This window comes from Histomonas meleagridis (genome assembly GCF_020186115.1).
Source record: "Histomonas meleagridis strain 2922-C6/04-10x chromosome Unknown scaffold_61, whole genome shotgun sequence".
Lineage (NCBI taxonomy): Eukaryota > Parabasalia > Tritrichomonadida > Dientamoebidae > Histomonas > Histomonas meleagridis.
This window is the reverse complement of record NW_027150931.1, coordinates 551,523-578,977: the sequence shown is the minus strand read 5'-3', so window position 1 is coordinate 578,977 and position 27,455 is coordinate 551,523. Positions and strand designations below refer to the sequence as shown.

Below are 27,455 nucleotides of genomic sequence, written 5' to 3'. Positions count from 1 at the left end.
TCATCGATGCTTTGAGTATTAATATTAAAAATAATATCTTCAAGTGACTCTAATTTTGATATATAATCTTCATTTTGATCGTAAGCTTGTATATTATTGATTTCATCAGATTTTATGGTGTTTGCTTGCATTCCAAAAAAAAGGAATCCAGCCAAATAAACTCAGAAAAATTTTACCAACACGTGTTAAACCCGGTGTAAACCTTACAAAGCTCACTTTTTGATGCATCTCATATAATAAATTCTATGTGTTTTATCAAAAAGTGAAATCAGGCGTTTTTTCTCTTGAAGCAGTTTTCTAAAATGGCATTCCTTGATTCAACAATTAATGTTAGTTTAGCCCCCGATGGAACAGAAGAAACTCCAGGGGTCCTCAAGCTCCAGTTTACCAATGGAAATGTTTCAGTTTCTTTTTACCCTGAACAACTTATTTCAGTTGGAAATGAAGAAAAACGGAAAATTGCTCAAATTCCAGATTTTGTTTACCACCTAAGTGATTTTTGTTTAATAGAAGTTGATTCTAACAATGACTTGTTGATTTCTCTTCGCGGATCCAATGCTGATTGCCGTTTTCACTTCAACAATAGCCATGATGTTAGTACGTTTTTTGATAGCATCTGTCAAAAAGCTAGACTCGAGCATTCTAGGTTCAATCCAAATGTCCTTCTTATTGATTCTCTTGAAACATCACAAATTATTTCATATATGGTTCCTATTCTCCCTAGAGTTCCTCCAAGACAGTCAGTCATTTTACTTTCTGATCTTCAATCTCAGAATCTTATTTTTACCTCACAATCTGAAATCTCTCAATTTACCAAAGATGATTTTTCTTTGCTCTTTGATTCAGATGGCCGTATTACCAACTCAGAATTCCCAAGCATGCTGTACAATCGCGATATCGATTGCACACTTTTGCCTCAGTTGTGGAAGTTCCTCTTGTTCGACGGTTATGCTTCAATGACAACCGCCGAAAGAATTCAATACGATGCCGATAAACGTTCTCTCTACAAAACGGTCAAAAAGCAATGGCAAACAACAACAAAGAACCAGTGGCGTCATAACCCTGATTTACGATCTATTGTTCGTTTACTTGAACGTGATCTTCACTCATATTCATCACTTTTCGAATCTTTTCCAAATCCTCAAATAGTTCAACGCATATCCTTTAATATCCTTCTTACTCTTTCTTTTTATAACTGGGATAATGCATCATATGTTGAAGGTCTGATAACTCTTCTATCAACATTCATTATCACATATATCAAAGAAGCAAATGAAGAACATGTTGTAACTCTTAATGATGAAATATTATCATTAGAGAATGTCGAAGCCGACATTTTTACTGTTTTTAATCTTTTTTATGAGAAGAATAACTTTTCGAATTTAATACGACCATCTAAACAACCACTTCTTAAACAAATGTTTAAAGAAGTAGGTGATATTTTAAAGCAAGACTTCATAGTTTTGCTCCAACTGTTTAACCAGAAACATGTTTATTCAATTGAATTCATGAGAGAGGATTGTGAAAAATTGTTTTCGACTTGTTTTGTGGATAAAAATGACTTAACGCGTCTGTGGGTTTCTGTGCTGGCGTCCGGTGACTCGCGCGAGTTCATGAAATGCTTTATCGTGGCGATGATGTATTCACTTGCGCCGAAATTACTCGAAATGCACCCACTAAACAACGAGGAATTCACAAGAAGATATATGAAGGTGAAGAAGGAAATGGATTTGGGCGTGCTGCTGCACAACACAAAAGAATTGATGAAGAAAAAGAAATGATGCGTTTAATAATTATTAAATAAATGTTTATCAAATTAAAAATAATATTTAAATAAAGAAAATGTGAATATGTTTTCAACAGAATATATATATATATATATATATATATTACATTACATTACAAGGATGCCTGAATACTTGGAAAGACTTGAAAAAAGAATGTTAGCTTTGAGGAAAGAATATACAAAAATGTAATTGTAAAACAAATTGTTTTAAGAAGTAATTTTTCATTTTTTATTTTTACTTTTTTCATAGAGTAAATTAATTCTTCAATTCAACATGTTTGTATTTCATATAACAATATTTCGATTAATTACAAAATATTACAATAGTTTTTTAAAAATTTGATATGCCATCAAATAAAATTGGAATAATATATTGTTATGTTTGTTCATTAATCTTCTATTTTTATTGAATTATTAATCAAGTGTTCAAATTATATTATTAAAAAATTAATTTTGGCTTATTACGTTGAGGGAATACACAAATATAAAAAAATTTATAATCGTGGAATTCATTTATCTTTATTTTCATCGAATATTTTATCAAATATACATTTCAGAACTATTTACTTTTGATATCTTTGTTATTTTCTTGCGATTTTTGTCGAATTAACTCAATTGTTTATGCGGAAACATAATTATGCTTCAGTATTATTGCTGCTATCATTAATATCAATTCCTTGTTCAAGAAATAATTTAACTATTTCTGTATGGCCATAATCATTTTCAGATACTGTTTTTATCATGTCAAAATAAGATGGTAATATAAGTGCTGTATCAAATAATTTAAATAATTTCCAAATATTATTTTGAAATTTCAAAATATTTAAATAAATTTTAAATAGAACAAATAAATATCTTTAGCATTAAATCAATTCCTTCTTGTTCAAGAAGTAATTTAATTATTTCTGTATGACCATTTCTAGATGCATACATAAGTGCTGTATTAAATAATTTAAACAATTACTAAATATTATTATGAAATATAAAATTATTAAAATAAATATTAAATAAAACAAATAAATATCTTTAGAATTAATATCAATTCCCTTTTGTTCAAGAAGCAATTTAACTACTTTTGTTTTACCTATAAGAGATGCGAACATAAGCGCTGTATCAAATATTTAAAATTACTTCCAAATTTTAGTTTAAAATATTTTATCATCAAAAAAAATTCCAAATAAATAAAAGAAATATTTTTAGTATTTATATCAATTCCTTTTTGTTCAAGAAGCAATTTAACTATTTCTAATTTACCATTTTCTTATGCTAACATAAGTACTGTCCTAAATAATTTAAATAATTTCCAAATATTATATTGAAATATCAAATTATCTTAATAAATATTAAATAAAAAATATAAATATTTTGAGCATTAATATAAATTCCTTCTTGTTCAAGAAGTAATTTAACGATTTCTGTATAACCTTTTTGTGATGCCCATATAAGTGCTGTTTGAAATAATTTAAATAATTTCCAAATACTATTTTGAATTTCTATATTATTAAAATAGATTTGAAATAAAACACATAAAAATCTTTAGCATTAATATCAATTCCTTCTTGATTTAATATATATTGAACATGTTCTATATTTCCTGATCTCGCTGAAGAAACTAAAATATCATTTGGTATAAGATTAATCAAACATTTTGTAAGAAATATGTTTCTTTTTTTCGCTGATTTATTTATAATAAAATCATTAATTTTCATTCCTTCTTTGAGTAAAAATGATAAAATTTCATAATTACAAAAAGAAATACATTTCTTTCCTAAGTGATTCAAATCGATTTCATTAAATTTATTTTCATATAGATATTTAAATATCATTTCGATGAAACATAAGTGCAGATTCATATGTATCTTCAAATGATGAATGATTTTGTTCACATAAATGAATGATTTCAATGTTTCCACTTGCAACTGCATATTTACCTGTATTACTTACATCTGTATCATTCATAAGGAAATATTTAAAACATTTAACTGAAGAAAAAAATGCTGCATAATCAATTAATGTAACATTTCTTTGATTGATAAATGAACATCTTTCATAAAGTGATGGCTCAACTTTTTGATTAAAATCAAAATCGCTTTGTGATGATATTTCTTGAAATTTTTCTATTTCATCATTTCGAATGATTTTCATAATTTAATTCGGATCATGTCCTTCTCTAATTAACTTCTTATGAAGTTCCCAATTGGGATTTTTAATTATTCTTTTTAAGATTACTTATGTCTAAGTCATCAATCACTTTTTTAATAAAATAATATTATTAATCTATAAAACATAAAATGAAAAAAAATAGAACTGAAAATAAATATTTGGCTTGTATTCATTTAAAAAATATTTTTTAATCATTATCTGCATTTTTTTGTTTGCATTTTTGAAGTTAATTTTCAAAAATACCAGTATACTTATAGCGAAGAGGATGTTCGGTACATAAAAGTGCCATGATTGAGGGTTATTTAACGTACTTTTTATTGAAAAGGTTCATGAAGCTGACACTTTTAATGTAAATGATCAGGGAAGGAAACGAAGTTCGCCCTCCTTCGCTGTTTCTAACTCAACAGCTTCCATCAAAACTTTTCGAAATTACAGTTCGTCTATTTATCGTTATTCTTGTCGTATTTAGTCTACTTTTTGCAATTATTGGTGTTGTTTTTTTATTTACTAATAATAATGAAATTGAATTCAAAGAAGAATATGGCTCAAAGTGCGGGAAAAACAGTACTTGCGAAATCGTAATTGAAGTCACTCAAGATATTGAGTATCCAATTGCTCTTTTGTACGAAATCGAAGGTTTTTATCAAAACCACCTTAAATCATTTCGCTCTAGAAATGACAAACAACTCCTGGGTACATATGTCAGATATGATGAAATGGTTAGCTGTAAACCATACAGATCAATTGATGACGATCCATCTCCAAATAAGTGGCTTTTACCATGTGGCCTCCAAGCCATGACTTTCTTTAATGACACATTTGAGATTAAAGGTCTCTTGTCTCTTGATGGACCAGGATATCCAGAAGTTGGGATATCACCTCATAATCTCAACAATCTTTATCAGACTGGTCAAAAATGGCTCGAGCAGCTCGAAAACTATTATGGTAATCAGGTCCGATACCGTTTTTCTATGTGGATGGATACTGCTGCGTTTCCAATTTTTCGCCGAATATGGGGAATTACGACAGAAAAAGGCACTCTCACCAAGCAGAACCTTACGATAATTATACAGAACAACTTCGATGTGAGTTCTTTCGGAGGTAAAAAGAGTATCGTCCTCACATCGAAGCGAAGTTACACAACAGGCGCATCAAACTTCGGCATTTTGTACGTTTCGTTTTCTGGCGTTATGCTCATTTCATCTATTGTCGCTGCTTTTGTGAACAGGTTCGCAACACAAGGCGAATAGCTGTTTCGTATATAGTATATGATAAATTGTTAGTAATAAAAATGTTTAAAATTAAATATTTTAGTAACAAAGTTTAAAATGTCATTTGTTCAAGTTTATAGTACAGGATAACTATTATGTATATGGTATTATAAAAAATTGCATTTTTATTATCATCGTATTTGCTTCTTCGTGTCAAATATAAGTCACCATAAAATTGTTTAAATTGATGTTTAAAAAAAGTAATTTCATTATATTTCCATAAATTTCATGCATATTTTTAGAACAAATTGGTTTATCAAAAAATAAAGTGTAAGATAATTCATTCTATTGCTGACAAAAGTGATTCAAATATCATCAAGAAGAAACAGACTGATAAAACTTTTTACAAAAATTTAACATGTCGTTATAAGCTTTTAAAAAATAATTGAAGTCAATAAGAAGAGAAGCCTGAAACTTTCAAAAGCATGGATTTGAAAGAAAATAAATAAATGCACATTTGAAAATAAGAAGAGAAATCGGTTTATTGTTGTAACTTAATTTCCTTAGCAATAATATCGAGCTGCTTTTGGCCCTTTGGTGTGATAACACGACCACCCTTTTCATCTTTCTTAACATATCCAATTTCTTCTAATTGCTTGAGCATGGTACGAACAACCTTGCCACTAGCTTGTGCAAAGTGTCTTGGAGCTGAACCATAGTTCTTGTTTCCTCCAAATTTGTTTCGGAGAGATTGTACACTTGTTCCTGGGTGAAGATAAACTGTACGTGCAACAGCGGCTGCACGGATGTACCACCAGTTGATCAAGCATGGTGGCATTTGTTTGAGATGTCCTGTTTTAACTAAATCAGCCCATTTTGGTGCTTCTATGAGGTGGTTTGTTTCGAAATATTTGGAAAGTTGTTCAATGAATTGGTTTGCAGCAACATCACGAACGTTGACTGCTTTTGATCCAGCGAGGGCTCCAATCATGTGCGAAAAGGAAGACCAAACGGACCCCGTCAATTTGGAAACATATTAACGTTCTCCGGCAGTGAACGTTAATTTTTATTTGCTGGAAAAAAACTAAAGATTAAAATCGAAATTATTCTATAAATAACTTTTATGTGAAAGATTTATTATTTTATTAACACATCAATATTTAAAATTCAACATTAACAATTGTTAATTTAAACTTTTGCTTCAAAATCGCATTTAGAAAACATTGTTTAAAAGCAATTCGAAAACATTATTTACTCATAAAAAACTTAAAAATTTATTGGTATTATTTAACAAAAGAACCAAAAATAATTGCATTCTCAAAAACAATTTCTCGAAGCTTTGACATTTATTCAGGAATGATATATGTTCCAGCAAATATAACAGATCCATTTTCATTTCTAATCAAATATATAAATGGATGATCAGCCTTAAACTCGATTGTTTCCAAATCAAAATCTAATTCAGCGTCATCTTCTTCGCCTTTTAATTCCTCTATAACTACAGTTACAGCAGATGCTTCAGTTCCTTCTTCATTTACATCGATAAAAGTTTTATGTAATATATCTGATATGTAGAATAAATTTTGAGAATTCCCGAAGATATCAATGATTCCAATTGATTTAAGCATTTCAACAAGTGATTTTGAGCCCCATTCATGAGTAAACTTTGGTATTGTATAATATATTTTAATGTCTGATAATTCAAGTTGATTAATATATTTTTGGAAATTGGTTCTTAACGTTTTAAATGATTCTATATCATTTCTCTTCGGCAAGAAAATGATCAATGAATTATTATCAATATACGGAATGGAAAGAACTTGTGCAGCAGAATCTTCGGTGTAAGGATAATATCCACTTTCATTCATGAAATCGATCTGCTGAATTGAATCATCAAATAAAGTAAAAGAACCAGTGCATGTGTTCGATGGATCAAAATTTAAACGCCATTTAGAGCGAAAATATATCGCATTTGTGATTATTATAGATGTGAGAGGATTAACTGCATCGGGAGATATAAGATTAGTAATATGACCATGCGTTGACTCAAAAACATTTTGATTAATTTGGTCAAGACCTGGTTGAGGAAATGTGACTGGTGTAACTTTGGAATCAAAAACTTCAAGCAATGGTTTGAAAATACTCATATCTTTGAACAGATTTTCATTTGGCCAGATGGAATTGACACTGACAATGGAAGTACTTTCATTTTCTTTTTCAATTGATTGGATCATGTTTTTTAGTGAAACTAATAACTCGCTTGTGCTAATTTCAGTGTCTATTCCTAAGGATTCAAGAACTTGAATTTTTGAAATGTTCCCCGAAAATGAAGATGCCATGATAAGTCCCACAAAAGTTGAATAAGGTGAAAGGATGACATTCGATGAACCATTATCAAAAAAGTTTAACATTTTTTGAGCTAATTCTTGGGTAGATTCAGGAAGTGTTAACCATTTTCTGCCTTCAGATTCAGTTTCTGAAAACATTCAAAAATAGATAAACGTTTTCTGATGTTGCGAAAGCAAAAAAATAATTTTATCAATAAACAAATGACATAAAGTGAAAAATTTGTTTACTTTGGAGTAAGATTAATAACAATACATGTGACATTATCAAGTGATCCGCGTTTGATGGACTCATCTTTTATTATTCTTGCTGCCTCAGCTGTGTTTGAACAGCTGCTTGCAATTTGAGCAACATCTTCATCAGTCATAACATCAAATACGCCATCACAAGCAATAACCATTTTCATTCCATCTTTTCGATGAGATTTTTTGATATATGGCTGACAACTACAGGCATCGCCAAGCTCAGCATCACCAATAGCACGTGACACCATCAAAATTCCATTTACTCTTCCATTTATTACGACGCCTCCTCTTTGATTGACAAGATCTCTCTCAGTTGGATCGCTGGCTTTATGATCATATGTCATACGTGTTGCATGGCCATTTTCAACAAGAATAACACGTGAATCTCCAACATTTGCACAATATATTGTATTTTGAATGATAATAGCAATAGCTGCTGTGCACCCTTCACATGGCCACTTAGAAGCAGCATCATTAGCTCTTTTGAATGCATTTTCAATAGCCTTTTCAACAGAAGCTTCAGTTTTTAAATTTCTTGAAATCTCAAGATGAAGATTATTTGCACAAAAGGCAGAAACATTACTTCCTCCATGGCCATCAAATACAGCAAAATATTGGGTTCCAACTCCTGCAAATTCACCAATAATTGCAGAAGCATCTTCCATTGTATTACGTACACCAATCGTTTCAGCGTGACCACAAGAAAACATTTGCTTCCCAGAAGTCACCAAAGTTTTGTTGTTAGCTGGGGTTTTATCAAAGAACATTTAATAAAAACCGTTTAATAAATTTTGGTGTTTGTAAAATTTAATCGAAATCATCTTCCATTCCATCCGACTATATACAGATGGCCCATTAGTTCCATAGTTATCTAAAAACATTAACGAATTGATAAAAATATTTAACAAACAAATTTATGAACAAACAATTAATTAGGATTATGTAGACGAGAAACTACAATCTTTTTCCCTTTGTATGTTGTTTCAAAGGAGTTTGCTTTATCAAGCGAAATTGATGGATCAGGTTTTGGTGGATTGATGGATTGTTCAAATAGAATTTCATGTATAGATGATTCATTTGATTTATGTGGCGAATCTTCAACGCGGTTTATTCTTTTATTTGGGTTTTGTTGTTTCTTTTTTTTGCTTATTGGAACATACAAAATTGGTCCTCCATTAAATTTTTTTGTAATTTGAACAGGGGTGTTCATATCTGCGAAAACATCATCAATTTTTTTAAAGTCGGTTGGTGGAGCAGAACCATGTAAAGGTTGACGTTTAGGAAGAGCAAGATACTCACTTGGTTTGTACCCTGAAAATTCTAAATTTAAATCATCGTTGACTGGTTTTTTTGTTGATTGTGTTTGTGCGCGTTGCTTTTTTTGTTTTAGATATATTCTAGATTTAACAAATGAATTTGGTGTATGTGAATTATAATGCCCTATTATCTTTCTTGAAATATTGCTCATTGACCAATGAGGTCGAGCATCATGCATTTTCTGAAACAACGAATTTTTGGGATTGTACACTTTTGATATAAAACACTCAAATCAAAAATCTTGATTTTCAAAATTAAAAAAAATCTTTGCTAATATATCTATATTTTTAGTCAAATACAGGTGTGTTTTTAAGTTGAAGTGGATCTGTTGAAGCACCTACTTTATCAAGAATTCCTACACCGATAAAATTAGCATCAGCTCTTAAAGTTTCTGTGAATACTTCTGATGGAAGATATATTAATCCTTGTACTAATGTATTAAATTCAATATTCGGATTAGGTGTAATAATATATATAATTCCGTTTTCTTTGTCTATTGCTCTGACAATTCCCATTCCATTGCATTCGATTGGAGGGATCATCCTTAAAAGTGACACTTTTGTCCGAGGAGGCATAAACGGTCTCGTATCGTTACACAAAGCAACAAGGGAACCGTTAAGCGCGGTTAATGTTTCGCAAGGTGCAACTTCGCAACAAAGGAAACATATACGTACATCTGATAGTGGAACAACGATTGGCTGTTGTGTAGAAATTCCATTAAATCCTCTTCTGAAGAATGTGGCAATTCTTGTTTCACGATGAACTTTTGGAGATATTTTTAGAGGTCCAGATCGAGGGTTAATTTCGACTTGAAATTGTAAATTATTAATTGAAGCAGGTACTTCATCTACAGAATGAAGCATAAAGGTGACTCCAGGATTTATCATTTTTATGAGGTTTTGATGTAAAATAAGACCAAGGTCTTTGACCCACCCAAATGAATTAATCACGACAAAAGCATCATTTGGAATTTCTTTTAGAAGTTCAGAAACACATGTCATATAATAATCTAAGTTTTCTGGGAGAGATGTTGTACCAACGAAGAAAACTTTTTTGGCAAGCATTGAATTGAATTCAGGAGGATTAAATAAATAATTAGTAATTGTTGTTAATGAAATTGTTCCAGGAAGAAAAAGCTCTGGTTGACCAGGATCCAAGTCAAGAAAATAAACACTTTGTTGAGTGTTAATGAGTTTGTTAATAATGTATTTAGAGAAAGTTGACTTTCCGGATGACTTATTTCCCGCAACAAAAATTTTTGTAGGATTTTTTTTAGACAATGAATTTAAAAACCGATCTGTTGCTTGTGGATATGTAGGACCTTTTATAATTGGAGAGTGAAAAACACCTTCGAAAATTTTGTTAAATCCTTCTGGAGTGTTTCTAGGGAAATAAAATGATCTTTCTGTTGGTGCGATTTGTTCTTTTGGTATAGGAGAAATCCTTAATGTAAATGGAATATTTGATTCGAAAGTAATTGGAAGTGTATATACTGGTGCAAAAAAATGATTAGAATAACCTTGAGATAACGCAGCGCCATGAATTACTGGGTTACCACTACTAACTGTTATTTCCATAGCGCCATAAAATGATTGGATCCCTCCATTAAATTCGAGCAGAACAGATTCGGCCATTGTATTTGGCAAAAGTGACATTTCAATGGGTAGCGATTTATCAATTACATCCTTTAACAACTCTTATATTGCACCATTAAAGAAATTAGGTTATACAACAAAAGCTTTTGAAGGATTTGGTACATTTTTTATGACATTAACGGGTAAGAAAATTAATGATTCAACAGAATTCATTGTTAAAGTTTTTCAATATCATGAACCTTTGATGAGATTGGAACAAGTTCCACGATCTTTACAATATTTTAAAGATTTAAGCGAACGTCAAATTGAAAATTCAAGAATTGTTAATTTTACAACAATTCAAGTTCAAGATAATATGGCTCTCCTTATTCGTCCGAGACTAGAAAGAAGCCTAGCTCAATTTGCTGCATTTCAACAGCCTTCATTAGATCCTGCAGAAAAAATGTTTGTTTTTTTTCAAATAGCTATGACTGTCAATAGTCTTCATTCATGTAATTTTGCACATGGAGATCTTAAACCCAATAATATTTTTGTGAAACGAAATCTTCTAGTTTATATCACAGATCCTGCACCATTTAAACCAAAAACCGTAGACCCATCAATGCCACAAATTTTTAATCATTACTTTGTTACTGATTCATATTCTGGATGTTACATTGCACCCGAACGTATTACGAAAGATCAAACAAATATTAATGAGATTTGTTCCGATTTATTTAGTCTTGGTTGTATACTTGCCTTCATCTATTTAAATGGTAAACATCTTTTTAGTTTCCAAACTTTAATACAGTATAAAAATGGAAATTTTGATTTAGATGCAGCACTTGAACCCATTGATAACAAAACCATTATAGGATACATTAAAGACATGTTACAACTTGATCCAAATTCACGTTTTGAATCCACCAAAAAAATCATGAATTTGTTCGACACATTTTTCCATCGGTTATCTTTAACGTTCGAAGAAAGTGCATCAAAACGAAACTTGTTTGAAACCGAAACCGAAACCGCCTTCCAAACGTTCAAACAATTAGAACAACAATGTCCAGTTGAGTATAAAATTCTTTTATTTGATTATCTTGAAGACCAAGCATTAAAGAGCACGTATGTTAATTCTGTTGTATTTCCATTAATTGCCTTTTTAAGCGATTTCTCAAAGTTATTTTCAGATGAAACAAAACTTGCGAAAGTTATTCCATTTTTTGTTTGCTTTTTGCATTGTCAAGTTCCAATGTTACATCGAACTGCATTATCATCAATATTACAAATGCTTAAAAGTATCGAATCAATTCCACAACATTTCTCCGATTATATACCATTTTATTTAAAGCCAGCAATTCTACAGTTATGTAATAATAGTGATGAAGGAACCAAATTAGTTTTAGCTGATATATTGCCAAGTTTCTTTATCCCATTTAAAAGACTTTCGCCTGATTCAGCTAAGAATTTTTCGACAGAATTTTCATCTGTTTTCGCATCGACAAATTTTCGGATTTTCAAAGTTTTCGCAAATTCATTTAAAAACCTTGCAAAGGAGGGGGGATTTGAACTGTTCTCTTCTTTCTTGGGTATTTTTTACGCAACTCTAAACCATAATAATGATGAGTACTTCCTCGAGATCATTTCAATCATCATGTGTTACCTCAAAAGTGCCAAACCGGATGAAATCAAAAAATTCAAGCGAATAACCGCTACAAATATTTTGCCAATTCCCCAGGGAATCATAAACGGTCGCCCATCGGTGAATGTGTTAATTCACACCATAATCTTAATGGATTATCTATTAGAACATGGCTTCTTAGAAAATGATACAATGTATTTACTTTCTAGACTTGCAAGTCAATATATGTTTTCTCAAAATACTATCATTCGTTATCACGTCCAAAAATTAATCAATAATTTACCACCTGAAATTAGACAATGTAATGACTATTGCTTCTTCTTCAAGAGACAAAACATATCTGCCCCTAGAAAGAATACAAAAGTAAACAGTAAATCTGAACGACCAAAGCTACAAGGGACTATAAAATTAAAGGTACCACCCAAAGAATCAATAGCCTCAAGACTAACACCACGCTTTGTTGCCACCTTTCATTCTGATTTATCTCCCATCAAATATATCTTTGCAAACAATGACAACACCATGTGTATCACAATCAATGAAGCCAATAGAGTTCGTTGGCTTAGTATCTACAATGAAAATGGCTCATTAGTTCAACCATCACAATATCGATCTCATATCTTACGCGTCCAAATTTCATCAGCATCCATTCTTTCCAGCACGCATTATCTCTTGGGCTTTGAGAACGGCGCCATTGAAAGCTATGAGTTTAAGAACGAGAAGAAAACAGTTATCATTCCTCCACAAAATAATAACATACATTTCACCAACATACGACCAGTTGATCGAAACTCCACATTCCTGTGTTCATCATCTGATAGAAGTATATCACTTATAGATACTCGTTCACCTGAAAGTCGATCTACACTTCAATATCGACAAATTTCTGACATTTCCGACATTTGCTTTTGGTCAGATCGGCCCTTAGCAGCTATAGGCTTTTCCGAGGGCCTCGTTTCATTTGTTGACATCCGAATGTTCGTGCCTATGTATATGACTGAAACGAGCGCCGTTGTAAACCTTTCACCCGCTGCGACCAACGACGATAGCTCTTGTGCGTTTTTTGTGCAAAGCGATCAAAAAGTGGAATTGATAAAGGAGCCGTTTACGAAGGTGTGCTTAACGTGCAACGGACGGTTTACTCAGATTTTGCCTTATTTTGGTGGAGTGTTAGCAATTGATGATAGAGCTGTGACATATATAGACTCTTGTGAAGATAGACCTTCAGTAACATTGTATGATGGACAAAAATTGATTTGTATGAGAAATGATAAAATATTAGGAATGCAACCGGGAAATTTCCAATCATTACATATGCACCAAGGAAAGGTAACAACAGCAGTGCATTGTGGAAAGGTATTTGTGTCAGGTGATACTTTAGGATATACTAATGTTTGGAGCATTTAATGTTTAAATAAAACTATTGTTATGTGCGCATTTGTTTTTGCTTTAGCCTCCAAATTATGACATAATATTGAAAATTTCGAAATGAGAAATTGAAATGAAAAACAAATTATTATTATTAGTAAAAGAATTTTAATACCTTTGCTTCCCTAAGACGAGGATTTGGAAATATTGTATGAATTTGGATAAAATTAATATCAATTCCTTGTATAGGGAAATTATTTTAGAAAATGCGAAAGTTTTTAGTAGAAAGTGTCCATGAAAAAGAGAGAAGACAAGATGAATGTGATAAGTTTCTAATTTACAAATTTTTATTTGGGAAATCATAAATCTTTCACATACTTTTTAATCTGTTCTGAGGGCACATAGACTAAAAGAGACCGCAATATATAAACTTTGTCTTGTAAGGTGAAATGCCATCTTCCGCCATCATTTTCAATAGTCAAACTTGGTGGCATTTGTTCATCTGCTTCAACCAAAGAAACAAGTTCCATACCAGTAGTGCAGGCTTCGACGACTTTATACTTAAAAGGTTCTTGTAAAATTTTATTTTCTATTGATAGATTAACTCTGATAGAATCAGATATTGTAAATGGAATAGGGGGCACATCGTTTGTGTATAGTCCGATTAAATCAGGCGAATCTTGAACAGTTCTTTGAATTCTGATATCGAAAAAAGCTGTATGTTAGAAAATAAATATACACGACACAACGACGTCATTCAAAGTAAGAACTCCGTGCCAAAAATAGCATCGATCTAATGCTATTTTTTGGAATTGGTTGTTCGTCATGAAAATAAAAACGTTATTTATTTATTCAAATTTTGAATTTCTCATCATGTAAATTTTATTGAATGCATGTAAGTTTTTATATATATCGATTTTGACTCGTTGTAAAAAATCGAATCGTTCCAAATTTAATATTATGATAATATATACCTCTAAGTTTTCAGCGCCGCTCTTAGCTCAGTGGTAGAGCATTTGACTGTAGAAAAGTAGTCATCAAAGGGTCGCCGGTTCGATTCCAGCAGCGCGGATTTTTTTTATTTTTTTCACCTGAGCAATTTAGACAAAAGAAAAGCGCACCACTGGAGAGAGGAGCAGAATCATATAAGTTCCGATGATTTTCGGAGAATCTCGGAACATATCAGATTATCTCTCCGAGATATGAAACAAAACTCAAAACAAGAAACATCAGGAGACACAGTGATATATTTTTTATAGTACAAAGACCATTTTTTGAGTCCGGCCATCATGATCGGATGCAGAAGAAAGTTCAACGGAGGACACAACAAGCAACACAGAAACAACGTACACCAGTCCAGAACCATTCAGAGAGAATATGAGTCCAGATCATGAACAAAATCCCGAAATCAGATTTCGATTTGATCGAGTACCAAAATTCCAAACACAACCACAACCAGCACCAATAATACTCCATAATTCAAATAACATTAGAAATCCAATGAAGATAATAAATAATGAACAGGAATATTATGCAGATGATGAAGAAACCAGTACATAAACAGAAGTTGATGATGCAGCATTTAGACCTAGAACACTTACAGCAGATGAAATAAATCTAATGAGAAACGAAATAAGATTCACGATCTATAACTTACCGATAGAGATACAAAATAATATGAGAAAAAAAATTATTATTTTGTTTATGGTTTCCTTTTTGTACTTGACAGAATGACAATGAAGAAGGATTATTTATACAATTAAACGAATTTCACGAAGGAAAACGAATTGAATTAGCACCATACATGAATTTAGAAAATATAAACATTGTTAATCTACTTGACATTAATTATAATGCAATAGGAATAAGTGAGGAACCTGGGACAATTTCTAATATAATATGTGCATTTCGTGAAAAAATAAAATCAAACAATTTAGATGTCTATGGACTACATATTTCTGATCATGCAAACTCAAATGTATACTATGACAATATACTTAGAAAATGCTGTTTTCTTGATTGTTTTCTTATTATTTAATCAAAAAAAAAATAAATTCTCAACATTAGGAACTATTATAGGAGATAATGAAGAAAGACACCCAAACAACGACTCAAATTTTAACATAAACTCACAACAAGATATGAACATTTAAATCCCAAATTTTATAATATTTTAATGAGAATACATAATACCGCAATTTAATAAAATAATAGAAGAAAATGATAGATAATAACAAAATTTAATATCGAAAAATATAAAGAAAATATTCAATTATCAAAAATAGAAACAATCAAAGAAATTGAAGAATTATCAATTCCCAAAATTAACTTTATACAAGAAGATCAATATGTTAAGATTATAAAATTTAATTTTAAAGAAGAAATTAACAATATTTTATTACTCAAATATCTTATACAGAAATCCGAAGTTAATGTACTAATATCGAAATTCAATCTTCAAAATGTAGAAGAAAATATTATTATACCAAATTATAAAATTATAAAAGAAACAATTAATATTCCAACCTTCAGAATGAATCAAATCGATAAAGACTCAAATATTCAATTACCTAATTTTCATTCTTTAAAAATAAGATTAATATACCAAAACCAGAAATTAAATTTACTGATGAAACAATTAATATTTAAACATTATAATTTAATTGAATTTACAAAGATATAGATATAGTAGTATCGAACGGAAATTATAACTTTATTCAAGATAAAAATAAAGAAGATTATAAAGGTTCAAACAACAATGAAAAAGAAAATGCTAACAATGATGAAATAAAGCAAAATATACAAGAATCACAACAAACGAATTAAAAAATAGATAACTATAATCAATATAAAGATAATATTCCACCAAATAATAATAATAACATTTACATTAACAATGAAATTATAATACATACACCAGAAGAATCTTATTTAAATCTCAAAAACGTTCGAACAACTGCAGAATTAAAATTAACAATCAATAATAAATAGAAAAATTATAATATTGACAAAGATTCATTTTCGAATAAAACGAATGAAACCAAAATATCAACCATTTTTTTAATGTTAGTCTTTCATAAATTTCCAGGCATTGGTCCATTTATTTGTCACAAATGTGATTATCAAGCTTTCAATGCGGTCACTGACTAAAAAAGGCATGAAAACTTGGCACATAATGGTAAAAGACGAAATGGAAATATAATTTATGATTGTTTAGGTTTGATATTAAAAAAGAAAACCTATTGGGAACAATATGACAAAGATAATAAACAACCTTCAACTTATCGAAAACTATATATGCATGTGCTTTACATAATTGTAACAATATTACAGATTGTGAGAACACATTTAATAATTATATAGTGAAAAGACATTCCAATTATAATGAGAATACAATAGATTTTGGATTAATGTGGGCATTTGTATTAAATTATATTCAAAGGTATGATATAAATCCAACAACAGAAATATTATTAAGAAAAAATAAAGCATATATATGTGATTTTTGTAAAAAAAGCATTAGCATAAACATATAATAACATAATTTCACATAATAGTCATGCGCACAATATTTCAAGAAAAAAAATATTAAGATCCCTATGCATCAAGTAAAATTTAAATCAAGAGTATTTAATTATCCTGATAAAGATAAAATCAAAGTAATTGAAGAAAAAATGAAAAGTAATGAAGAAGAAATAAAAGAGAATTTAAATAAGCTAACAAAAGGAGAAATTGAAATCGAATCTAAAAATAATAATAATATAGTAAAAAGAAAAAAGCATGAAAATAAAAAATCAGAAAAAAGGTTAAAAAAAGCTAATATAAATAACACAGAAAAATTAGAAATTAATCAAACTAATCAAGATAATGAAATTAATAAAAATAATAACAATAACTTAATAACAATAGGCAAAATAGTTACAAGAAATCAATTAATTAATGATTGAGAAATTTTACTTAACAAATGTAAGGAATGGATATTTGTGAATGAATTCCAGGAATCACATATAATTAGACTACCAATGATGAATAAAAATATAAAAAATAAAATTCACAAACAAATAAGTAACGCTTTCGAAAATAAAATTTATACCGTCAATTAAAAAATGTAAAACTAAAGATAAAACAGAAGAAGAATGGATTATAATATTTCAAGTTTGTTTATGTAAGATTAATTCAATATTAAGGAAAACAATCAGAAAAGCTTTAAAAATTCCATTAAATCATATGTTGAGTTCAAATAATAACAAAAAGATAAACAGTAATGATAATATTCGAAATATTAATCTAAGAAGAAAATATATACAAGAAAATCAATTATTTAAAATAATATCACATATGGAGAAAATAATTAAATATAGAGAACTACAAGAATCAGATACAAGAAATAATTTCATATCTTATTCAGAAAAAGCAATTAAAGATGCCTTAAAAAATATTGATAATGAAATAATAATTAATTCATTTGAAGGTAAAAATATAGAAAAATATTAGGAATATTAATCAAAACTAATATAAATGGTATAACAGAACATATTACTGACATAAATGAAATAATCGCACAATCAGTCAGATCAAAAGATTCAATTAATATCACAGCATTAGATTTTGCTAAAGCTTTTGATTCAGTATATCATAAACTTATTACTTGGTCACTAAAACAATTAGGATTTCCAGATTATTTTGTTAAATCAATTAAAGATTTATATACAGATATTAAAACACGAATAGAATCGAAAAATGAATAATTGGATTGGATTAATATTGATGGAGGTGTCAGGCAAGGATGTCCGTTATCACCAATACTTGAAATATGCTTAAAACAGTAGAGGAATTTTGTAAAATATTTAAACTTGGAATAGCTTTACAAAAATATAGGACTTTATCTTATATAAATTTCGATAACAAAAGACCAATTCCAAATGAATGTTTTACTATTAATGATGAAGAAATACCAAATCATCCAATAATGGAATATATTAAATATTTAGGAACACTAATAGCAATAAATCGTAAAAGTAAAAAACACTCAAAACAAATCAAAATTAATGAAATTAAACAGAAAATAATATGAATAATCAATTATCCTATAAAAATCAATCAAATAATAGATGCAATTTAAAGAATAATTACTCCTCAATTAGATATTGAAATGTTAAATGGCTTATGTATTATTAAAGAATAAAAAAAACTTGATGAATTTATTAGATATAAAAAACTTGAAAAAAGAAATTATGTATTACAATTAATAACCTTTACAGGTTTATTATTATCAAATGATATAAACATTAGGAATTTTATTAGAATGACAATGTACAAAGAATTAGATTATAGGAAAATACAAGTAGATGAAAACTTACTATATTTTGGAATTCCATCTGAGTAGAAAGGTAAAACCATACGAAATCCTGAAAAAAAAAACAAATAGTACACAATGTAGAGCAACAAAATCATTATATAATCTAGAAGTAGGTTTTAAGCCAAATTAAAAAGAAAACAATTGTATTATTTATCAAGTTAAAAACAAATAAAAAAAGAAGAAGAAGAAATAGAAGAATGTATCAATGAATAAAATATCACGAAATATATAAATAAAATGATACGAAAGTAACGTTCAGCAATCCTTAAAAGATTATCATTTAAAGCTTATACTTATTGTTCAATAGATAAATCAGCGGATTCAAACTTCTTTTATTTAATTTTAGAGCATCAACATATAATAATATTATTAAATTCGTTATTCTAGCAAGATGCAATAATTTACCAACAAATAAAATCCTAAATAAGAATAATCCAAATATAAATCCTAAATGTAACAGATGTAACTTAAATCAAAATGATTCATTAATGCATAGAATTAATGATTGCATTAAAATTGAAAATATAACTACTAAAAGACATAATGCAATAGTAGAAGAAATAATCAAAGGAATCAAAGAAAATAATTATAAAGGTAATAATATAATATTCAACAGGAATACTAAAATAATAGACAAAGATCACAAAACTATTGGAACATTAAAACAGGACATATGGTATATCAATAACAATAAATTGACTCTAGTTGAAGTCAATTCCCCGTATGGCACAATTTGGAATCTTGATGACAATCCAGAATTAACTTTAGTTATTAGAAGTAAAGAAAAAGAAGATATATACAAAGATTATGTTGAATTATGCAAACGTAAACTTAATATAGAAATCGACCTTTATATAATTATTATCTCATCATTAGGTATCATCCCATATCAAACAACTAAAGATTCGAAAAGATCATTCAATGGAAATAAAAGGTTGATACATCTAGTATCTAAAAGATGTGTTATTGCAGCACTGAGAGAATCAATGTCAATATTTTATAAAGTATACGAGAAAGACAAAAATAAAAATAAGAATATTAACAATAATTTAAACATTAATTTAGAAAGAGAAGAAGAAGATTTTAATGTTATATATGAAGATAATTATAATCCATAAGAAGAAGTACCTTTCTCAGATATTTTCTCTAATTCCAGAACCTTCAGATACGAATGAAGAAGAACGAAAAGAATATGTTTAATTTACATTAAAAGAAGCAGAAAATAAGTACAATATTTCAGAACCCAACAAAACAATCAAAAAAGGTAATAAACATAAATCTATAATAGAAGAAAAGATCTTTTATATTAGATAAGAACAAAACAAAGAAAAGAGAAGATACCTTAACGAAGATGAATTCAATAATTAAAAGAAAAAGTATTGATGAAATACGAAAACAAATGAAAGTTAGACATCAGTCAAGACTTTTACAAACAGTTAAAACCGTTACGGTCACCCCGAAGAACAGCAATAATATGGATAATAATAGTAGGGTCAACCTGCCATAAGGTCAGACGGACGCGTCGTTATACATAGCAAACTCTCTTTAGTGAGCATTAGCATACGTGAATAAACACTTAATTCCAGCAGCGCGGATTTTTGCTTTGTACAGACGAAAACAAGCTTCACAAGGATTTATCTTTAATTGGTGAAAGTGTCTGTTTTTGTTTAAAGTTTGATCCAATCACCAATATTATCAACGAAACCAAATTCATTTGAAATATTCATCAAAACTTTAAAGGTAATTACACCTCAATTTTTGTGGCTTCAGATGAAATAATTTAAGTTTGATTAAGGAAGAATTTTTATACTATTTTGGACTGAGGGGCAAAGAGTTGGTGAGTTATACACAATTTTGGACACTGCAAACACAAAGAAATAATTGCACAATTCTTGGTTGTGGAATATGAAAACGCGGCACAGCTCGAAGTTATGCCGAAACCGGACTGCTTTATTAGATTTTATGATAAAAAAAAAATTGAGAAATAATAAGAAATTCGAAGAGTTCCCGCTGTAGAACTTGGAGAAGCTACACAAGGAACATAAAGAACACTCAGTGAGTTCTATATAACACCTTTTGTTATAGAATACTTTTGCAATTTACTGATACCTGCAACTACATATTTACCTGTTTAATTTACATTTACACCATTCAGAAGTAAGTGTTCAAAGCATTTAACTGATCTGAAAAATGCTGTATAATTAATTAATGATATATCCTCTAGATTTCCTTTATAAAGGAACAACTTGCATAAAGTAATGGTTCAATTTTTTGATTAAAATAATTTCGCGTTCATGCTTCTTGAAAGTTTTCGATGCCAGCATTTCGAATTATTTTCGCAATTGCAATTGCATTAACTCCTTCTTTAACATATTGCTTGTGAAGTTCATAGTCATTACTTGAAAGTTCTTCAATGTTTTCCAAAATGTATTAAAAAAATTTATTCGAATCTTCAAAATCATTTGAAAATGGTTTTGGCAGTGAATCATAATTTAGTATTCATTTGTTTTCGCTTTTACTTTTGTCATGCGTAAAATATTTTGATGTGATATTTGCTGTTTTATTTGAAACATCTAAATTTTGTTCAATCATTTTTTTTCAAGAAGACAAAATGATTCCTATGATTTAATTTTTGATAATTGCATCGAAAAAGTTTAATAATTTTTGAGCATTTTTCGATCATTTCTTTCTTTAGCTAAAGAAACAGATATTTTACTTTGTAAGCAAAATGCTTAATAAATTATATTGCTTATGAGTCATAACTTATGTTAAATGTGTATTGCAAATTTTCATCAAATAAATTTAATATTTGTACTGAGAAATTAATATTTCCCTTGTCTAAATTAAAAATAATTTGCTCAAGTTGAATAAGAATCTCCATAAACAACAATTTTATTTTTTCAGTTTACTTTTTAAAAAGGCGGTTTATCATGTGATCTGACGATAAGAATCATCTCACATTTCCAATGTTTTGACCGATATTTTTTATTGACAAAGTCTTGATCGAAAGGTATGAATATCTTTAGAGTATTCATAATTTTATGTGTTCTAATTTTTTTTTAAGGATTTTGTATACTTGTAGATATGGATCCATTTTTTTCAAAAACTATTTCATCATTTAATAACTTAATGCTTTTGGATTTTTCATTTTTCTTTAGGCGTTCATAAAGCATCTGATCAATAGAAGAATATCTAATTGATTATTTAATGTTTGTGCTCTTACTGTAAATTTTTTTACAAAACTTTTGGTTTGTTTATTGAATTCAAACTGAACAAAACTTGCTCTATCAAAATTCAGTGAGCCGATATTGATTCAATGGATGATTGGTTTATCAGCATTTATTCTGAAAAAGAAATCTATCATCGATTGAAATCCTGAACTTTTTCAATGCCCTCCAACATTTTTAAACGGTCTCTCTCTGGTTCTTGAAAAACAAAAAATTTAATGGTTGATTACTCCAACGTTATTTCAGTTGGATGCGCAGTCATTACACTTATCTTCATTGGGTTTATTGCCCGCAAGTTTCGCATTATCAAAAGTTATGCTTTTGATAGAATTAATACATTTATATTCAAACCTTGTTTTGTTCCCTTAATTGCCAATAATGTAGTTTACCAGGACCTCTCCAAGATTGATTTTAGGCCATTTGGCGCATGTGCGTTGGCAATTATTTCCACACATGTATTTCTGTTATTTGTCCTTATATTCAAGAATGAAAATCGCCTTGCATATTATCTATCCACCACACTTCCATCTACATATGTTAATTATGTTATCATTGGTATTCCAATTTTTGATAGCATTTGGGATGCCTCAGAAAACCAAATTCTTACAGTTATTACATTGTGCAATGATTTAATTGCGGCTCCCATATATCTTATTTTATCAGGCATTAATACATATCTATCAAATAATCGAGAACATGTTAAAAAAGGCGAGCCAAAAGAAAAATTTTCCTTTAAAATCATCTTAAACATAATTATTGGCATCATCAAAAATCCGATTATTATCGGTTATATCATCGGCTTCTTTTGGGCAGGCGTTGGGATCCCAACTTGTTATTTCATTGATCGATTAATTATCATTATGAGTCAATGTGTTTTAGCGCTTTCTTGTTTTTGTGTTGGATCATTTTTAGCCGATCATTCATTGTTGAGTTGCTCGTGGGTTCAATTTATCATTTGCGCAGTTTCACGACATATTATAATGCCACTGTTGACCGGGCTATTCTCGTCAGCTTTGGGTTTGTCGGGAAGGCAGTCGAGACAGGCAATAGTAATCACGACATTGCCGACTGCTGTTGCATCGTATTTGCTTTCGTATAATGCGAACATTGGTACTGGAGCATCTTCGACAATGATATTTTGGACAAATATTTTCTTCATCCCAATTATAATCGCGTGGTTCGCAGTGCTGGACGCACTTGGGATTTTTATAGAGTAATAAAATAAAGAAATAAATTTTAGAAATAGAATATATATAAAAATCTATAATACTCTTGAATATAATGTTTTCTTCGTTGTTGTAAATGTCTTTTAGTTGCTCACGAATTTTGGGAGAGTTATTTTTGATCTGTTGAGAAATATGTTAGTGAATTGTATATGCATTAAATAAATAATGATGTTGTTTGCTTGCTTACTAAAAGTTTGTAAAAATTGATACTATTCCTTTGGGAACATGTTTCAACATAATTCATATTTTAGAAAATTTATCAAAGGCTCCTTGAAATGCCAAGGTTCCAATGATTTTCTTTCTTGTTCCAGGAGTTATTCTGCTTTCTGTATTAGCTATAAAGATAAATTTTTCTATATATAAAAATAAAACCTTGAAAAACTGTCTAATTTCATACAACCACAAAGAATTGCTTGAAAAAAAAAAATGTATTATGATCCTTGTACCAAGATATTTAATACAGAATATTTTTACAATTGTACCAAACCAGAAGTTGTGAAAAACGAAAATTCCCCAAACGACAGACTCCCCAAAAGCAACCCTAGTGAAATGTGATGTTATTATTTAGCATTTATTCATTAAACTTGATTGTAAAAAAAGCTTATATGAATGGCATTCTTATCACGGTAGACAGTCTTTCACTCTACAACAAATTTATATAAGCTTTTTGAAATTTCAAAAATAATAAAAATAAAATATGATGAAAAAAAATTTATTATAACGAATGTTCATTCTTTAATCAGAATAAATAAGTTTCGTGAAATCCATATCGTATTTATTGTTCATTTTGACAAATTTTAATTATCTTCTTCAACCCACTTGGCATGAGAGAAGATACAATTAGGACCATCTGGACAGAAGCCAGCAAGGTAGTTCAAACATATAGAATCCTTCATAACATGCTTCCTTCTACATTTATTTCCATGTCTGCAAAAACCACGTACATAAAACTTACACTTTTCATTGTGCATTTCGATATCATCGTGCTTGAAAATGCATTCAAAATTACTGCATTCATGAAATTTTTCCCAAAACCAACATTTTGTCATTTTATCTCTGTCAATTTCATGAAGGAACTTGCAATGATCACCTTTATTGCATAAAGTACGTATCCAGTGAAGACAAACTGTTTTCTGGAAATTTGCTTGTTCTTCAGGTGTCAAAGAGTCAATATAACGTTGGTGGCACCTTTCTTCATTTTCGTCTATTTCGCGGATTGTTGGTTCGAAGTTAAATTGGAGTTGTCTCTGTGGATATGGCTGGAAGAACCACATAGAGAAATTTCTGTCACTTTTTACTAGTAAATTTTTGCGACCGTTTAACATATATTTCATCAGCAAATTTAAAAAATATAAACACAGGCGGTGACAATTCAAATACCGCTTTTTTTAAAGCTACACATGCTTGAGTTATACTAAATAAAGAACCCCAAATCTCAAGGAAAATCTGATGGACAATATTGAGATGTAAAAAGGACGAATTTTAAAACCTAGATTTTTTACAATAAATATTTTTATTCACTGTATTTTTTCAGCAACTCGTATATAGCATACAAAATTCCTTTTCTTTCAGCCATTTTTGCATAGTTTGCGTTTTTATACCACATTTCCGCCACCTTTTGGCTTTTTGTCACGCCAATGCCATACTCCAACGCGTGACCGAACAGCACAGAACCTATTACAGATCCTTCGTCAGCGGCCAATTTATAATATAAAGCCGCCAAATGTTCATCTTGTTTGATTCCTATTCCATATTGAAGTAAAATCCCATATCGTGCGAATGCCCAACTTCTGTTATCTTCAGCCATTTTCCTATAGTATATTATGAATGGTCTAAAGCAATTAAAATCGAAATCTTTTTGTATCAATTGAAGATATCTCTTTTGGTCTTGCTCAATTCCATCTCCATATTTCACTAAACGTGACAGATTAAACCGAGCTCCATCATGGCCTAAGTTTGCAGCAGCTTGATAGCATTCTGCAGCTTTTGTAAAGTTTTGGGGCACCCCGTCGCCAAACTCATTTAACATTCCGAGCAAAAACAATCCATCGGAATCATTTTGTAATGAACTAAGATGATAATACTTAGCTGCATTTGATATTGATGATTGTTTTTCTTCTCCTTTTATTAGTTGTTCTTTATATCGATTCATTAATGTGATGTTATTATTCTTATGCGCTTCTTTATAGTTAAGTGCTGTAGCTATAATACTTTGGCGATCATTACCAAACTCAAAATACATTTCGCATTTAAAGATCTCGCTTTCGTTGTTCTTAGAAATGGCTTCAATGTAACGGCGATTAATACTAAAACTTGATGAAAGTTTCCCATATTCGATCATTTGTCCATAGAGTACTTGAGCTTTGGCATCGTTTTGAAGTGCGGCTTGTCGATAACATATTGCCGCATTTTCAAGATCTACTGGAATACCTTTGCCATGTTCAAGTTGTTGCCCATAGTATACGAGTGCTTTAGTGTGATGTTTTGTTGCTGCAAGTTGGAAATAATGTGCTGATTGTGCGATGTTGCGGTTGAGACCAGTTCCTTCATATAACATTTTGCCGAGCTGATATTGTGCTTCAGTATTGTCAAGATCGGAAGCGGCTTTAAAAAGTTTGGCAGATGACTCATAATCTTGAATGAGTAAATAATTCATGCCATAATGAACTAGTGTTGAAGAAGATCTGTCTGGATTGGCTTGAGCGTTGTTGTGTTCCATTTGGTCGAGAAGAAGAGAGTAATGATAATTTGCGAATTGATTATTCGATTTTTGATAATATTCAAGGGCTTTGTTGTAATTGCCTTTGAGTTCGAGAATTCGCCCATAGTGGTACATACCATTTGGTGAGAGATCTTTGCAATTTTCAAAAATTATGTCGGATTCTTCATATTTTTGGCTAATTTCTAATATCTGGGCATAAGCAATTTGAGCTTCGCCGTAGCCATTTTCAGCTAGCAATTTGATTATCTCCGCCGATAATTGTAAATCTTGCCTTGTTTTTGATTTTTCACTTTGAAGATTGATCGCATATTCAAAGATATCATTCGGATCGTTAGATTCGAAATTTATCATAGGATCTTTTAAGAATTCTGGACCAATTTTTGCAAAATAAAAATTAATGAAATTAAGTTGCTTCGGAATTTCTTCTGGAGGCACTTCTGATTTTTCTTCATCACTTTGTGATTGGTTATTTGATGTATTTCCAATTTGCAAAAAATTCGAAATATAATTTTTTATATTAAAAATGAGGTTGCTTAGGACTGTCATAAACATTTGCATTAGCTTCGGAAGAAAATGGAAAAGGTTTTCGACCATTCCCAGCAAACGTTGTATTAAACGGCTCCCCTGTTTCTTGGTCATAACCAATTTGCTGATGAATACATTAATCCGTTTTGAACTGTGATTATCAATATTAAAACAAGACTGTTAAAAAGCCATGCTAAATCTGACCTATGTTCATGTGTATTATTTGTTTATTTTGCGTTTAAAAAAATTAATATTAATAATTAATTTGATTTTTTTTAACAGACTATAGATTAAATTTGAAATAAATATTTCAATATTTAATGATTGATTGTTTACCCTGTTCTATAAAAATTAGTTAAAGAAAAATTAATTTTTTCTTTATCATTAGGGTACCCTATTTCAAAAAATGGAAATTAATCTCTCTTATTATCCAATCCTTCATTTACCATCAATCAAACCTTGCGGACTTGCATTACTTAATAAATCAGGACATAAAACGCAAAAATGGGGAATTGTTGGTTCTGATGGAAAATTAAGATCTTATCGATATGATAACAAAACATTAAATCTACGCTTTGTTAGTAACAATGAGAGTGGTAATTCAGAGGCTTTAATTTCAAATGGGAATTCTTTTATCATGTCAAATAATCGCGAAATCTTATCTTTTTCAAGGAAGGGTGAACAAACAAAAATCAAAGATTCTCCATTTGAAAATAATATTTCTTATTTATGTTATCAAAAATC

The 27,455-nt window shown here is 29.8% G+C and overlaps 10 protein-coding genes across 10 annotated transcripts; 4 read left to right on the top strand and 6 right to left on the bottom strand.

Annotated features, from left to right (window-relative positions):
• Window positions 1–302: 302 nt before the first annotated feature.
• GO595_010238 (TBC1 domain family member 15) lies at window positions 303–1,781 on the top strand (the record flags this gene model as incomplete). The annotated part of the gene is made up of 1 exon (XM_067912895.1): window positions 303–1,781. One exon carries the CDS (start codon window positions 303–305, stop codon window positions 1,779–1,781), a length of 1,479 nt encoding a protein of 492 aa, XP_067768976.1.
• A 2,521-nt stretch (window positions 1,782–4,302) lies between these two features.
• GO595_010237 (cell cycle control protein) lies at window positions 4,303–5,199 on the top strand (the record flags this gene model as incomplete). The annotated part of the gene is made up of 1 exon (XM_067912894.1): window positions 4,303–5,199. The coding sequence occupies one exon, from the start codon at window positions 4,303–4,305 to the stop codon at window positions 5,197–5,199; it is 897 nt and encodes a 298-aa protein (XP_067768975.1).
• A 502-nt stretch (window positions 5,200–5,701) lies between these two features.
• GO595_010236 (ribosomal protein S19e) lies at window positions 5,702–6,151 on the bottom strand (the record flags this gene model as incomplete). The annotated part of the gene is made up of 1 exon (XM_067912893.1): window positions 5,702–6,151. One exon carries the CDS (start codon window positions 6,149–6,151, stop codon window positions 5,702–5,704), a length of 450 nt encoding a protein of 149 aa, XP_067768974.1.
• A 355-nt stretch (window positions 6,152–6,506) lies between these two features.
• On the bottom strand, window positions 6,507–7,394 carry GO595_010235 (serpin family protein; the record flags this gene model as incomplete). The annotated part of the gene is made up of 1 exon (XM_067912892.1): window positions 6,507–7,394. The coding sequence occupies one exon, from the start codon at window positions 7,392–7,394 to the stop codon at window positions 6,507–6,509; it is 888 nt and encodes a 295-aa protein (XP_067768973.1).
• Window positions 7,395–7,732: 338 nt separating this feature from the next.
• GO595_010234 (protein phosphatase 2C) lies at window positions 7,733–8,518 on the bottom strand (the record flags this gene model as incomplete). The annotated part of the gene is made up of 1 exon (XM_067912890.1): window positions 7,733–8,518. One exon carries the CDS (start codon window positions 8,516–8,518, stop codon window positions 7,733–7,735), a length of 786 nt encoding a protein of 261 aa, XP_067768972.1.
• Window positions 8,519–8,679: 161 nt separating this feature from the next.
• On the bottom strand, window positions 8,680–9,219 carry GO595_010233 (uncharacterized protein; the record flags this gene model as incomplete). Its single annotated transcript, XM_067912889.1, has 1 exon — window positions 8,680–9,219. The coding sequence occupies one exon, from the start codon at window positions 9,217–9,219 to the stop codon at window positions 8,680–8,682; it is 540 nt and encodes a 179-aa protein (XP_067768971.1).
• A 136-nt stretch (window positions 9,220–9,355) lies between these two features.
• Window positions 9,356–10,702, bottom strand: GO595_010232 (Polynucleotide 5'-hydroxyl-kinase NOL9; the record flags this gene model as incomplete). Its single annotated transcript, XM_067912888.1, has 1 exon — window positions 9,356–10,702. One exon carries the CDS (start codon window positions 10,700–10,702, stop codon window positions 9,356–9,358), a length of 1,347 nt encoding a protein of 448 aa, XP_067768970.1.
• A 1,732-nt stretch (window positions 10,703–12,434) lies between these two features.
• Window positions 12,435–13,691, top strand: GO595_010231 (CAMK family protein kinase; the record flags this gene model as incomplete). Its single annotated transcript, XM_067912887.1, has 1 exon — window positions 12,435–13,691. The coding sequence occupies one exon, from the start codon at window positions 12,435–12,437 to the stop codon at window positions 13,689–13,691; it is 1,257 nt and encodes a 418-aa protein (XP_067768969.1).
• Window positions 13,692–22,456: 8,765 nt separating this feature from the next.
• On the top strand, window positions 22,457–23,455 carry GO595_010230 (Auxin Efflux Carrier family protein; the record flags this gene model as incomplete). Its single annotated transcript, XM_067912886.1, has 1 exon — window positions 22,457–23,455. The coding sequence occupies one exon, from the start codon at window positions 22,457–22,459 to the stop codon at window positions 23,453–23,455; it is 999 nt and encodes a 332-aa protein (XP_067768968.1).
• A 1,522-nt stretch (window positions 23,456–24,977) lies between these two features.
• Window positions 24,978–26,537, bottom strand: GO595_010229 (SEL1-like repeat protein; the record flags this gene model as incomplete). Its single annotated transcript, XM_067912885.1, has 1 exon — window positions 24,978–26,537. The coding sequence occupies one exon, from the start codon at window positions 26,535–26,537 to the stop codon at window positions 24,978–24,980; it is 1,560 nt and encodes a 519-aa protein (XP_067768967.1).
• Window positions 26,538–27,455: the final 918 nt, after the last annotated feature.